The sequence below is a fragment of the Micromys minutus genome (genome assembly GCF_963924665.1).
Source record: "Micromys minutus genome assembly, chromosome: 33".
Taxonomy (NCBI): domain Eukaryota; kingdom Metazoa; phylum Chordata; class Mammalia; order Rodentia; family Muridae; genus Micromys; species Micromys minutus.
This window is the reverse complement of record NC_137968.1, coordinates 17,960,257-17,974,711: the sequence shown is the minus strand read 5'-3', so window position 1 is coordinate 17,974,711 and position 14,455 is coordinate 17,960,257. Positions and strand designations below refer to the sequence as shown.

General features: G+C 40.8%; 1 protein-coding gene across 1 annotated transcript in view; it reads left to right on the top strand.

Annotated features, from left to right (window-relative positions):
- SAMD12 (sterile alpha motif domain containing 12) overlaps positions 1–14,455 on the top strand; it is a 415,274-nt gene that overhangs the window by 227,769 nt on the left and 173,050 nt on the right. The window contains exon 4 of the mRNA XM_080909385.1: positions 7,597–7,737. Coding sequence (XP_080765511.1) covers positions 7,597–7,737 — 141 coding nt within the window. The remainder of the gene's footprint in view (positions 1–7,596; positions 7,738–14,455) is intronic.

The window sequence follows — 14,455 nt, the reverse complement described above, 5'->3', positions numbered from 1 at the left end:
TCTGCACAAATATCATTTCTTCTACCCCTTGTGTTCCCTTTTACTGTGGGAAAGGAGAAAGAAAGACTGAGCTTAAGCACTACGTGAGAGCTACAGAAGGCCCACATGTGCCTCCCTTCCTTCCTGCCTGCCGGCCTCCTTCCTGCCTGCCTGCTGCCTGCCTTCCTGCATGCCTGCCTGCCTGCCGGCCTGCCTGCCTGCCTGCCTGCCGGCCGGCCTGCCTTACTCCAAATTCTCATCAGCACGGTTTTTCTCGGAACTCCTAAATATGCCCTTCTGGCTCTTAGAGTCTATTTCCTGTGCCTTGACTTCCCTTCTCCCTCTCTTTACCTTAATGACTCAATCACTCTTTTGCTCAAAAGTCCCCTGAAATAACATTAGGTGCCAATTCCATGGGGTGACAAGAACCCATGATTTGTCACTCATGTGAAATTCATCTTTTTCATTGTCTTCCTAGTTCATTGACCAGGAACACTGTGTTCCTAGTTCTTCGTGGAGGAAGAAGTTCAATCCATGATATGCATGTAGCCTTTGATAAATGAACAAATTAATCTGTTAAGCAGAAGATTTGGAAGGTCCCCCAACCCCTCATGGTCACTCTCCACTGCATGGCAATAGTGTGGTCATGCCCCTCCCCTCACCTTCTTCTAAGCCCCCAGTGATGGTGGCCATTCATGGACCTTCCAGCTCAGCAGGTTTGGTGAATGTATTAGGTCCTTTTCTGGTTTTGTGATAACACACTATGGTCAAAACAACTTATAGAAAGAAGAGTGTGCTTGGGGACGTACCATTCCAGAGGAGAAAAGAGTTAATCACCATCATATCATAGAAGAATGGCAGCAGGCAAGTTATAAAGGCAGAAACACCCGAGAATCTACATCCTGTATCCTAAGCAAGAAACAGAGAAGCAAACTGGGAATAGGGCTTGGGTGTGAAATCTCAAAGCCCACCTAGGCTACACCTCCTAAAACTCCCTGAAATTGTGTCACCAACTGGAGACCACATATTCACATGCCAGAGCCCTGTGGGTGGGGGAGGGTGCTATTCTTATTCAGTTCACCACAGGGAGGAAGTGGGGTGCAGTTGGTGCTTATTCAACCCACCACGGGGAGGAAGTGAGAAGCTGGCCAGTTAGGGGATGCTGAGAGCATAGTCTCTCTCAGATCTGCAGCTTATTAATAAGACATAGAGCTTTTAGGTGTTGCATAGCCCATAATCAGCTGTAAGTAAACACGTGCTTTCACAGAATCATTAAAAAAAACGAGATAATCTATGTAAAGCTCTTAGGATGGTACTGAACACTTAGCGAATGTTTGCCATTGTTATCTCTGGTCACATGAGAAGGAGCAGCCCTTTGAGTGGGATGCAGCAGCAGTCAGCAAAGCATCTGTGACACCAGATTTGCACCATGCCAGTGGCTACAAGGTCCAGAGGAAGTGCAGAGACTAAGTCCATACTATTGCCGCAGTGTAGGAAGTAATGTGCTTTTTCAGTCTCATTTTGAGAACTCAGATAATACTTTCCTGGATATTAATCTATATATTTTAGCTCACAGCCCCATGCATTCATTGCTTTCTACTTTATCCTTGTTTCTTGGTCTAAATACTTCCATTTTGGAGTAATGCAACACCTGGTTTGGCTAAAGAATGTTGATTACATGACCACCAAACTGGTTCCCACTGAATGGAGCTGAGGTTAGATGCAGAAACAGCAGGACATAACTTAGGCCTTTCCTGGGAATAGATTTGAACTAACTCAGTACACACTGACCATTTGTTGGAGACTAGCCAGGAATCACAGAAGAAAGCTACCCTGTAATTCAGTGTACCTCCCAGGAAAAGTGATACTGATAAATCTTCATAGAGACAAAGCTGAGGCCATACCTACAGCCCACCCTGACATTTCCAAATCCACCTGCAGCATGAAATTATCTTTAAAACCTGTAGTGCTATCTGGCATAATTGTCTATGAAGTTTAAGGATACCAAGAACCAATTTGGGGCTTAGAAATCAGAGACATATCCAGACCTAAGTCTTTGCCTGAAGCCACTTTCGTGTGAGATTCTGTGCCACATGAAGAAGGATCTAGAGTCCCTTTAAGTTTTAGTTGACTGAAGGCCTGCAAAGCCATCAATTCCTAATGCTCGCCACCTGTCTGTCCTTGTCATCTAAGCAAAAGTCTGTGCAGATATGACTAAAGATTCCTAAGGGGGCCAATCAACTCAACCACAGAGATGGCAATATTCTGACCACACAGGTCATCAACGGACAAGTAAAGGTTTTGTAGATGGGCCATGATGGCGAAAATTTCGGTGACGTAACCATGAGCAAAGCAACACCGGTAGAGCTAAAAATACTAAAGATCAGATATTGCCACTTTTCAGCTTCTGGAGGGCATGTGACCCTTCAGTGCCTTGGTTGTAACCCAGTGAAACTCATACTGAGATTCTGGTTTCCATATCTCTATGGGGTAAATTTCTGTTGTGTCAAGCCCCCTATTTATGATAACTTGGTATAGCAACCAGAGAAAATGATGTACTTGTTCCTTTACATTGCTAGTACTTTCTGCCCACTTCCCCTTGCTCAACTGGGTTGGTAATGGGCTGTCTGCCTAAACCCAGAACAATGGCCTCATCTGCCTTCAGCCCGTGGGAAGGTCAGATCTGCCGTCTGTGATCTCTGTTCATTTTGACAACGTGTGTTCATATGCTCATCACCAACCAAGGCAGGTGCCACCCCTGCGATGTCCAGCTTCTCATGTCTGTCTTATGTAACAGTTTCCAATCAAGTCCCTTACAGAAGAAAAAATAATAATTTGAAGACCTGGAAATGGGATATCATTAGGATGTGGGTAAAGAAAACAATCTTAGCGTTACTTAAACAGTGCTAAAATATGTATTTCATACATTTTTAAACTACTATTGTGTGTCAACATAGGAAACCTGACAGGTAAATTTATACAGTATTACAGTTCTCTGGATAAAAAGAACTAGAGATAGACAGACAGACAGACAGACAGTGTGTGTGTGTGTGTGTGTGTGTGTGTGTGTGTGTGTGTGTGTGTGTGTAGGTTTACAAACACATAAAATAAATTGGTTCGTGGAATTATAAGAATTGCCAAATTCAGAATCTGTGAAGCTAACATCCTCATTTGAGCCTGGAGACAGGGCTTCTGTAGATTATAGGAGGCAGTCAGCCTTATCTGTTCTCTTGATATTTGTGTAGAGGCTGTGTGGTGGGGGTTAAAAACTGGGGAAGCACCTCATGGTCAGTGTTTCTCTGCATTCTGACCACTTATTACTTTCTGTAGTAGTCTCTGTCTGCTGCCACAGGAAATGTCTTGGATAAGCTAGATTTCTCTGTGAACCTAGGATATATGTGAAGAACACAGGGACGAATTATACTGGTTTAGGAAAGTGACAGTAGTAGGTGTTCCTCTAGGTCCAGTGACCTAAGGCTCAAGGAACATCATAGAAGAGGCAATGGAAAGAATGTAAGAGGCCAAAAGACCAGAACATCTGCTACAAAAGTGTCTCATCTGTATATGACAAGGAAAATACATCTTGAACTCTGAATGATTCAGTTGCTTGGATAAAACCCAAGTGATGCCAGCTGACATGCCAGCTCTGACTGGTGAAATTTCAGAAGGCCCCACACTTAGCTGAAGAGATACTGGTGATTAATAGTTTCAGAGAGAGTAAGAATCAGTCTTCCTCAGGGATGAGCCCCTATCCCAAGTGGTCAGTCCTAAAACACATGCATGGGGTTACACTTCAGTGGACTCAGCAAGTTGTACTCATGTATTTATAATGACTTTTTAAAGGCTATTAATTTGAGATGGGATGGGTAGGTGGGAGTGGTACAAGGAAGGTTCTGGGGGGAATCGAAGGTATGGTTTAAATACAGTACACATATATGGAAATTTGAAATAAATATCTGTATAATTTGGAAATATTCAGAATACTAAGTATCTAAATATCAGGATATTGCATAGTCTGTTCACATTGGCTTAGGAAGTTAACCACCATGCCTTTGTTTATAGAATTGGTATGCAGGTAGCCACACACAATAAGGCCTTTGTGGACAGAATCAAGTTTCAGTTGCAGCAACATTAACCTTTTCAAGGTTGCTACCAGAATACATCAAAGTTTGCACTGTGTGAACATCTTCACTGAATAATTCCCTGGCCCAAGTCAAGGGGTTCTGTGATTTCTTTTCAACCTTGACAGCATCTGGTTTTGATAATTAGTAGAGAGGTTGAATCACAGAGATAAACCACTTTATCTGTGTTTGTCTCATATTGTGATCTACCAGAGATCATTTATACCTGATGACTCAGTGCTTTGGGGGCTGAACGAGGATATGGGAATATTAAGGGGTGAAACACGGACATTTTAATTACTCTATTTTATTGCACCTGGCTCTGGGGCTCCGTCACTTCCTGTTTGTGGCTTTGATCTATGTCCTAGCATAGGTCTATGTCCCATCTATTTTCCTCATCCGAACCAGAAATACCCTGGTAATACCATACCCAAGTCACCTTTGCTCAAAACTGATCACACATCACTTACGGTCCATCTCCAGTCTTCCCCGAGCCTGCCACACCCTCCAGAACCCTGTCCCAGCTGAACCTCGAAACATCTCCCTTATCTTCTCCATTTCTTTGGCCTTCTTGACACTTGTGTTCCTTTGCCTCCCCCCTTCCACGTTCCAGTGTCACCTCCACAGACAGGCCCAGAACTGAAGATGATTGTTCCTCAACTCTTCATCATGACCTCCACCTAGAAATTGTAAAAGAAAAGGAAATACAGCGCTATTTGAGTTAGTTTAAAAATGCATTTCTTTTGAACTGCTTACCATTGTATTTCGTTCATATACATGTGTTTTGACCACGCACATCCTTCTTCCACTAGCTTTTCCAGACTCACTCTTTCTGCTTACCCATCGAGCTTCATGTCACTTCTCTCTTTTTTTAACCCATTGAATGAAATTTATGTTGCTCAAATGCCACTGGGTCATCCCTTTGGCCTTGGTTTACCTACCGAGCTGTGGTGACACCCTTAAAGAAAACTGATTGTTCTGTCCCCAGAAGTCACCCATTGTCAATATCTTCTCAGCTAGGGATGAGACTTTGTGTCCACCTCCCACCTCCATGGTTTTGTTTGTTTGTTTGTTTGTTCTTTTCAGGCTTGAGCCTGTGCAAGATAATTTGCCTTCTTACTGTGATGCCAGTTCCGTTTGTGAGGATAACCTGCTCCTTCAGCAAAGCTAGAGGCTTAAAATCATTCACATTTATCATCTTATGTTTGTGAAATCCAAACTGAGTGTCAGGGGACACAACGTGAGATGATAGCAGAGTGACTTTTGGGACTTTTTCTCAGCCTCTAGCATCTGTGGTCACTTCCTTCTGACCTGTTTGCATTACTACACTAGCTCTCTCAGGTTCTCTGTGCCAGTGTGTTCAGACTCGAGGGTCTACCTGGGTGATGAGTGCTATTCTATCATCTTTCGGTCCAGATACTTCACATGCCTTGGCCAGGCCTCTTTGGCCATGAAAGGTAGCAAATGGGACTATAACATTCCACCTCACTGCAGAAGGCAATGGAAGGAGCTGAGTCTTCCTTCGTTCTCTTGTTCCTTGTTCATGGTCACTGTGATCATCGGGTGGCACCAAACTTAAGCTGAGCTTAATGAAGCTTCTTCCTTTAGATGTAAATGTGGTGACAGCTGTAGTCAACTGTCACCACACACACACACACACACACATACACACACGCACACACACACACACACAGGGGGGTGGGAAAGAGTGGTCCTAGACAGTGGTCCAGGGTCATGGCATAAATATTTCCATCTAATAATTCTGGCTTATTGTAACTACCTGAAATCTAGACAGAACACTGGAGGGAATGACAGTGCGCCACAATACACAACAGGTTATTCTCCTAGTAGGAAGCATCGTGTAAACTTTTTTTTTCTGCTAATAAATGACTGTACGTCAAGCATGCCATCGGAGAAATGAGATACCTAGCACTTTTCTCTACTTTCACTTTGGCTTTGATGATCTAGATTATCAAAGTCAAGGAAGAGAATCTTGGGGTCAACAAGCAGAACAAAGCCTGGCGGTGTAGCCTACCAAACTGTTCCGTACTGGAGAATGTAAGGCAAGAGTATTTTAAGCTTGAGGTAAGCATGGGCTACTTGGAAAAGCTCTGTCTCAAAAACAAACAAAACAAATGTTCTGGGTAAACCAGCAAGCTTTGCTGTTAATTTTAATCCACCATGTGTAGCACGTAGCCTGGCTTATCTTGAATCGTGCTGTGGGCAAGGGTTAAAAGGAAAAAAAGATTAAACTGACTAGCACTCCTAGCTGTTCCTCTCCACTCACCTGGGTCTATTCACAGGCCACCCATTCATCAGCTACATTCATAGACTTTCTTGTTCCTTGAATGGAAATGCACATTAACTTGCCTCTAGCTGTTCGGTTTCCTTGCTAAAGCAATAGAGCATGCCACTTCTTTTTCGATAAAGAAGCAAAGGTAGAGTTTGTTAAGGAGCAATTCTAATGTTGGTTAAAGCATGGGTATTAAGGAGAGAGTAGGGTTTAGGAAAAGAACATCACACACCCAAGCCTTGGACGTGGACTTCTCAACAGTTTCCAAAGTCTATGTAAAACTGTTCTCACAGACCTTTTGTCATTGACCTCAGACAGCTGCTTCTGTCTCTTCCTCGTGATAGAGACGCTGACAGATAAGCCGGTGTGACAGCCGGGGCTGTGGAAAGACAGTAAATGGTGCTGTGGGCATTTAACAGGATCACTCCCTTATAATAAGCCTTGGGAATGAGGTATGCTTATTGTGTGGTAAACGCGCAGTAGGGCATAATTTTTGGATTGCATAGAAATCAAGGTAGAAGAAAAGCAAAGACTTTTGGGAGCAGAAATGGAGGTGAAAGGCAGCCATGCTGAATTGTCAAGACCTAGATACACAGCATCCTATGTACCAGGGCTTTTGCTCTCCTGAATTGCAACCCCCTCTTGTCTCCTCTCACCCTATTCTTACTGGGCCTTTTGTCCTCAAGCAAATGTTGGGGTGAGTAGAGCATTCCACAGCTGAACCCTTGAACCTGCAGATTTAAAACTGCACCTTAAACGTGAGTTTCACAAAAACACCGTTTCTGCCGGAGTTCCCATAAGCATAATGAGAGCATCCTAGTTCCAGGGCTCCACTGGCCAGCCTGAGAACTCATCACCCAGAGAAGAGCACCGTTGCCATGGAGACCAGCAACTGGTGACCCAAATATGCAAGTTAAAGTTCGCTACTTTACCTACCTCATTGTGTGGGTCTGCTGAGGAGGGCCACTGTTACATAAAAAGCGGGTTTTTTTTTTTTTTCCTTTTCTTTTTTTTGCATAGATGGATTTTTCTCCGTGCAAATCATCACACCCTTCATCACAGACCATGGGGGTCTCCCTGTTCTAAATTAGCTGCACTTAGTTATAAACTTTCTTTGCCGGATGACTAGCCAACACTAAGATGGGAGTCAGTCTCCTGGGAATTGCTCACTTGCGGCTTTCTCCACTTGTTCAACCCCTGCAGGGCGAGCCCTGCTGAGACTCACAGACAAGAAGCTGGAGCGGATGGGGATCGTCCAGGAGAACCAGCGACAGTACATCCTGCAGCAGGTGCTCCAGCTGAAGGTTCGGGAGGAAGTCAGAAACCTGCAGTTACTCACACAAGGTACCCTGCTGTTTCCTGGCGGGTGGGTGCAGGGGAACCTGGGAAAACAGAAAATGTTATTATTGTGACAGAGGGGAGCCAGGAAAAAGTTTGTTGTTGTTTCCTTGCAGAATTTCCTTCATTAAAAGCAAAGAAAAAAGTAGGTAGCCTTAAGAGTACTTTTCTCTAAAACTTTTTTTTTTATTGCTCAGCAGAGAGAAAGATGTATAAATAAATAATGGATGTACACATAGCATTACTGGAGCTGACTTCAAGGTTATTAGGTACAGCTGCAGGGACTACCTACTGTCCACCACCCCCCCCCCACAGTACCAATCCCACTGGCCAGGGTCCAGTTGTTTCCTGCCGAGTTATGTGCTGTGCGGGCACCACAAGTGATTACTATAGCCCTTAGCTTAGCAGTCATTCTGATGAGGCCTCAGAATTCGAGGAATTCTAAACTTAATATTGCCGATGATGGAGATCTGGTTTTGATACATTTTGTTTTACTTTGTTGTGCATTGGCCAACAGAGGGGAAATGTTTTACGTGTGCCTCGTTTGACTGAATGAAGGCACGTTTCTGCTTTATAGACTTTGAAAACTCTTTTAGCTTCCTGAGACTAGAATGGCTTAAAATACAGACCATAGAATTTAAATTTGGGCTACTGAGACTGTTTAACTCATGATAGTGTGACAAGAGGAACAAAGATCCTTTTAACTTTGAAGTGTCAAAACTATTTAAAATTTGAAGAATAACCTAATTTCCACTATATGTTACATATGTATGCATATAATTTGATAGATATAAATTCCATCGACTGTACTTTTTTTTTCTTTTGTTGCCCATCATGCATCGTTTCAAATGAAAGGATGATAAAGTAAGTGGTTTTGAGAGCATTGGGTCATTTTCAATAAGCAGATATAGTGAGGGTATGCATATGCGTGTTGGAGAAATGTGGGTCAGCCATGATTCATGTTATTGCGTTTAGACTAACCCAGTAATAGTCTGCCTGCCTAGAACAGTGGTTCTCAACCTGAAGGTTGGGATTCTTTTGGAGGGTCACATATTGGATGCCCTGCCTATCAGGATACATTACAGTTCACCACAGTAGCAAAATTACAGTTCTGAAGTGGTAACGAAATTATTTGATGGTTGGGGGTCATCCTATCATGAGGGCCTGTATTAAAGAGTCACAGCATTAGGACTGTTGAGAACCAGTGACCTAGAGAAAACGATGTTGTGTCTGAAAGATAAGCATTGTGGAAGGATAAATAAATACAGGGGTGATGGGGGAAAAAACAGTATCAGCTGTTCGATATTGGTTCTTCCAAGTTTGCTCCCAATGACTTTTTGTAGTGTGTTCAGAAGAAAGAATTACTAAGTAGTATAAATTTGAATGTGTCTTGCTGATACACCTTTAAGTTTCTTTTAAAAATGGAGATAATACAATTTAAGACAAGAAATGCTACCACACTGCTACTTCTAAAATGGAATAAAAAGGAAGCAAATAATTCTGCTTAAACTCCACATAATCCAGGCATTAAAAAAAGGTTTTCAAAGAATACATAATGTCAGAAAAAGATGTAAGATGTGGGGATGAAACCATATGGAACAGTTGACCTATAGCCTGGCTCAATTTCTCAATACATATTTCATATATTTTACATATATAATGTGAATAAAAGAAGTGGAGATGATTGTGCTATATTTTCATAATGGTTGCCATTGGAAGTATGCTTGTGGGTGATCTTAACTATATTTATTGTACTTTTTCATGTTTTCCAAATCTATTATAAAGTCACGTGGCTGCTCTAAACATAATATACTAACCCTCCGCCACAACATACTTCTTTCTACCTCTCTGTTCTGGGGAGGTCCTAAGGTCAACCTTTCTGATTCTGTTGTTGGCATTTTCTACCCCTTTGAAAACTGTACAATTCTTTACTCCTTTATGCCATTCCCTGTGGAAGGAACTAGTGTCCTTTCTAGCTCTTGGGTGTTTTTCCTCTGGATTTTTATTGCCTTCCTTATTGCTTGTCCTTTACATGTTACTGTTCAAAATCACTTTATATCAGACATCCTTTATAAAAATTCATAGTGTTATTGAAGTGATAATTTCTTGGGTTTTTTTTCTTAGAAAGAAATACAAAATTGACAAGATGATTGGAGATTGATCATAGAGGATGTAATGAGATCAGGGGAAGTTTTGAATTATTTGGAAGTCTAAGTTTGTGCTAATAAGAATCAGTGTTTCATCAACTCTAGGGAGCTTGCTGGCTTAGCGTGCATGTCATATGAAGGTTCACTACAGAGGTGACGTGTGATTCAATATTAAATATTTGATTATTCAAACCTGCAAACGCAAAGCTATAGAAACCATAGGCTGAATAAGTATCATGGTTTCATATTTTTTTCTAGTCTTTTTAAAATTCTATGGGTCTGTGTCTTGCGAAGACTGGTTCACCATTCCAGCTTATACAAATGAGACACAGTACCAGGACACATGAAGTCATTACTCTGATGTGAAGTATGTTTCTGTTGTTGTCTATTGTATAATGAAATCAAGCTGGTACAGAAAATGCCACAAACTGCTTAGGTTTCTGTGCTGTAGTTACTATTTGTATTGCTATGACAAAGTACCCAACAGAAGCAACTTATGGGAGGACAAGTTTATTTCAGCTCACAGTTTGAGGTATAACTGTTCATCATTGTAGGGTGAGTGTGACAAAGGATTATGAGGCAGCTGGTCACATTATTTCTATATTCAGAAAGCAGAGAGACACAAATGCATCCCTTGTGGCATCATAGGGCATCTTTTGGTTATATTCCCAGGAGTGGTATAGCTGGGTATTCAGACAGATCTATTTTCAATTTTCTGAGGAACACGCAGATTGATTTCCAGAGTGGTTGTACCAGTTTAAAGTCCCACCAGCAATGGAGGAGTGTTCCTTTTACTTCACTGTCTCACCAGCATGTGCTGTCACCTGAGGTTTTGATCTTAACCATTCTGATTGGTATAAGGTAAAATCTCAGGGCCATTTTGATTCTCATTTCCCTGATCACTAGGAACTTTGAACATTTCTTTAAGTGCTCCTCCACCATTCAAGATTCCTCTGGTGCAGGTTTTCTGTTTAGTTCTATACCCCATTTTTTTTGGAGGTTAGCTTCTTGAGTTTTTTATATATATTTTAAATATTAGCCCTCTATCAGATGTGGGGTTAATGAGGTTTTCTTCCCCCCCTCCATCTGTAGGTTACCAATTTGTCCTTGCAGAAACTTTTCAGTTTCATGAGGTCCCATTTATCGATTCCTGATCTTAGAGCCTGACCCATTGGAGTTCTATTTTAAAAAATCCCCGACCCCCATTCCCATGAGTTCAAGGTTCTTTCTCATTTTCTCCTCTATTAGATCCAGTGTATCTGGTTTTATGTAGAGGTCCTTGATCCACTTGAATTTTAGCTTTAGGCAAGATGACAAATATGGATCTTTTTTCATTTTTTTTACATACTGACCAAGTAAACCAGGATCATTTATTAAAGATGTTTTATATTTTTCATCATATATTTTTGGCTTCTCTGTCAAAGATAAAGTGTCTATAAGAGTGTATTTTATTTCTGGGTCTTCAGTTCTATTCCACTGAGCCACTTGTCTGAGTCTGTACCAATGCCATGCAGTTTTTATCACTATTGCTCTGTAATACAGCTTGAAGTCAGTGATGGTGATTTCCCCAGGAGTTCTTTCATTGTTAACAATTGCTTTTGCTATCTTGGGTTTGTTTGTTTTCCTATATGTAACTGAGAATTGCTCTTTCCATGTCTTTGAAGAATTGTGCTAGAATTTTGATGGGGATTGCATTGAATTTGTAGATTGCTTTTGGTAAGATGTCCATTTTTTACTATATTAATCCTACCAATCTATATAGTTATTGGATGTATTTAAACCTGTAAATAAGGAATGAAGAAGGACCCCTGGGAAGCCATAAAAAATAAAACAAAAGCAAGATTCAGAATCATATGCAAACTGTACATTTGCCCTTAAGGGAGAAATGTTGTCTCTCTGTGTATATTCTTTGTTTCTATAAGAAATACTAAATAAAGTATATGAAATATTGTAAGCTATACCCATGGGGCTTGGAAAGTGGCCATAAAAAAGATACATGCTTCAGAGATCATTTTGCATTGTGAAATATGAGTGTTTGAACTGTTTTAAAGAGCCCACATAAAAAAAATCAACAAGAAGAAAGCACAAACTTAGCATTAGAGTGCCTGCTCTGAATTTTTAATCTTGTTTCTCCAGAAAAATTCTTTAAGCACTCTGCTCCCGTTCACTGACTTCTGAAATAGACATGAGTAGCTCTGGTCATCCAATAAGAATATGGCAGGATTGGAGGCTAATATACTCAGCATTAGCCTAGTCACATAAGTAAAACGAGCTTGCACATTTACAACAAGCCACATCATTCTAATACCTTTCCTGAAATAAATGTATCTCGCACTCAGTTTACGTGCATTTACATGTGCTCATTTTACAAGGGTGAAATGCCTTTCTTCATCTATGACTTCCAGATGCTGATGAAGACACACACACACACACACACACATACACACACACACTGTAAGACTTTTTTATATGCATAATGGATAAATAGCAAATGTCAGTTTTTACTCCTCATCCAGAAATGATGAAAAATACTCCTGGGACAACTCATCATCAGAAGCCAGGGCCATCTTACCTGACTGCCCCTCTTACCATTGACAATGGCCCCATAGTTCTCTGACATTTGCAAGCAACACCCATGAGCGTTTGCCTCTGCTTTCATGCTAGCTATACTTCTGAGGTCTTTATGGAGATTTTCTCATCTAAAAGAAAGCCCTTGGTCTTCTACGTTTCATCTGGGAGCAGCCAGGACGTCAATCTGGTTGTGACACTTGATTAACTGTTCCTGCTACACTCTCAGCTGGGTCAGAACACTCCCAGTTATGCTTTGAGAAGCATAGCAGGCAGCCAGAAAGTCATTGTGACATTTCTGCCTGAGAGATGAGGTGGGGGGGCGGGTATGCTTCCTACAACACATAGCAGTGGTACCAAGTAATCTAGAATCCCTTAAATTTATTCTTAGCTTTTTAATAGTAGACATTGTTTCTAGAAAGCAGTACTTCCCAACAGATACTGAATACTGTGCTCGACCCAGCTCACAAGTTCAAATGTTTACTACGCACAGAGCATACACTAGTTGTCCCATCTGGTCTTCATAGTTTCTCTACCATGGCTACTACGGTTTGCCATATGAGAAAGTGACACAGAGAAAGTCACATGCCCAGAGGAAGACAGGCCTTGCTAAAAAGCATAGCACAGGAGTGTCTGAGTCCAAAAAAAAGCTCTTTGCTGTCTTATATGCTTCACTGTGTCTTTTGGGAGTGATATATGGTTTTCTTATTCAGTATTACACAAGGCCATTTTCATGCAAGTATATAGTGTAGTTCCCTTCCCAAATTTGCTTCTATTTTTATTCTCTCTCTCTCTCTCTCTCTCTCTCTCTCTCTCTCTCTCTCTCTCTCTCTCTCTTCCACAAGTAACAAAAACATACATTTTCTTTCCGAAATTAACTTAATTTGCTTGATGAATATCTCCAGTTGCAAATGATTTTTCTTTTAATTTTTAATTTTTGAAGTTATAATTTTATACTTTTCTCTTCACCTTTCCTTATGCCAACCTCTCTCATTCTTCCTTATGTGTAAATTATTCTATTGTGCATATGACCTACATTTTTTTTTTAGTCATTTTTCTGTTGCTGCACATCTAGGTTGGTTCTATCATTGTGACTAGTTCTTCAGTGAACATCGTTGCTTAAGTTCTCAGTGATGTCACAGCGATAGACAGAGACCAGGATGATGTAGAGCTGAGTCAAGTCAAGGTCTCCAGTTAGTTTCTTAGGGAACCAGTACAAAAGCTTTGGAAGATCACAAAGAGTTTACCAATTTTGCCACTGTTTTCTGAGTGCCTGGCAGTCCTAATCAGAGAGCATGTTTTCCATACTGTACCCTAAAAGGATTTCCCAACTTTGTTCACCCTCAATTTAACTTTGGTGTCTTACATTAAGGCTTTTGATGCACTAGGATTTGATTGTGCACAGTGTGAAAGACAGATATCTACTTTCACTCTTTACATGTGGATATCCAGCTTTGCCCGCACCATTGGTTGAAGAGGACTTTTTCTCCAATCAGTTTTTTGTCTCTGATGCCAGAAGTCACATGGCTTTCACTACTCACATTTATTTTGAGGTCATCTCTTCAACTGATCTGTGGATCTGGTTTCTGTGCTAGTACCCTGGTGTTTTATTAATGAACTCCTATGGTATAGCTTGAAATCAGGTATTGGGATAAATCTAGCTTTATTCTTCTGTTTGGAGTAGACTGCTCTAGTTTTATGTGCTTTGTGCTTTCATATGTTATTTTAAATTTGGGGGGATTTAGTTTTTATTTTCTATAGGAATATTGATGGGAGTTGCACTGAATCAGTAGCCTACTTTTGGTAGTATAGCTATTTTTACAATATTAATTCTTCTAATTCATGACTATGAGATGATCTTACATCTCCAATAGATTCTTTTATTGGTATTTAAGTTTTCATGATAGGTTGCTAGAGTTTTTGGTACTGTTTATTATCTCTTAATATTTATTAGGCCAATGTTTAAGGTCTTTCCTAATTTCTTTCTCTGAATATTTATTATTATATAC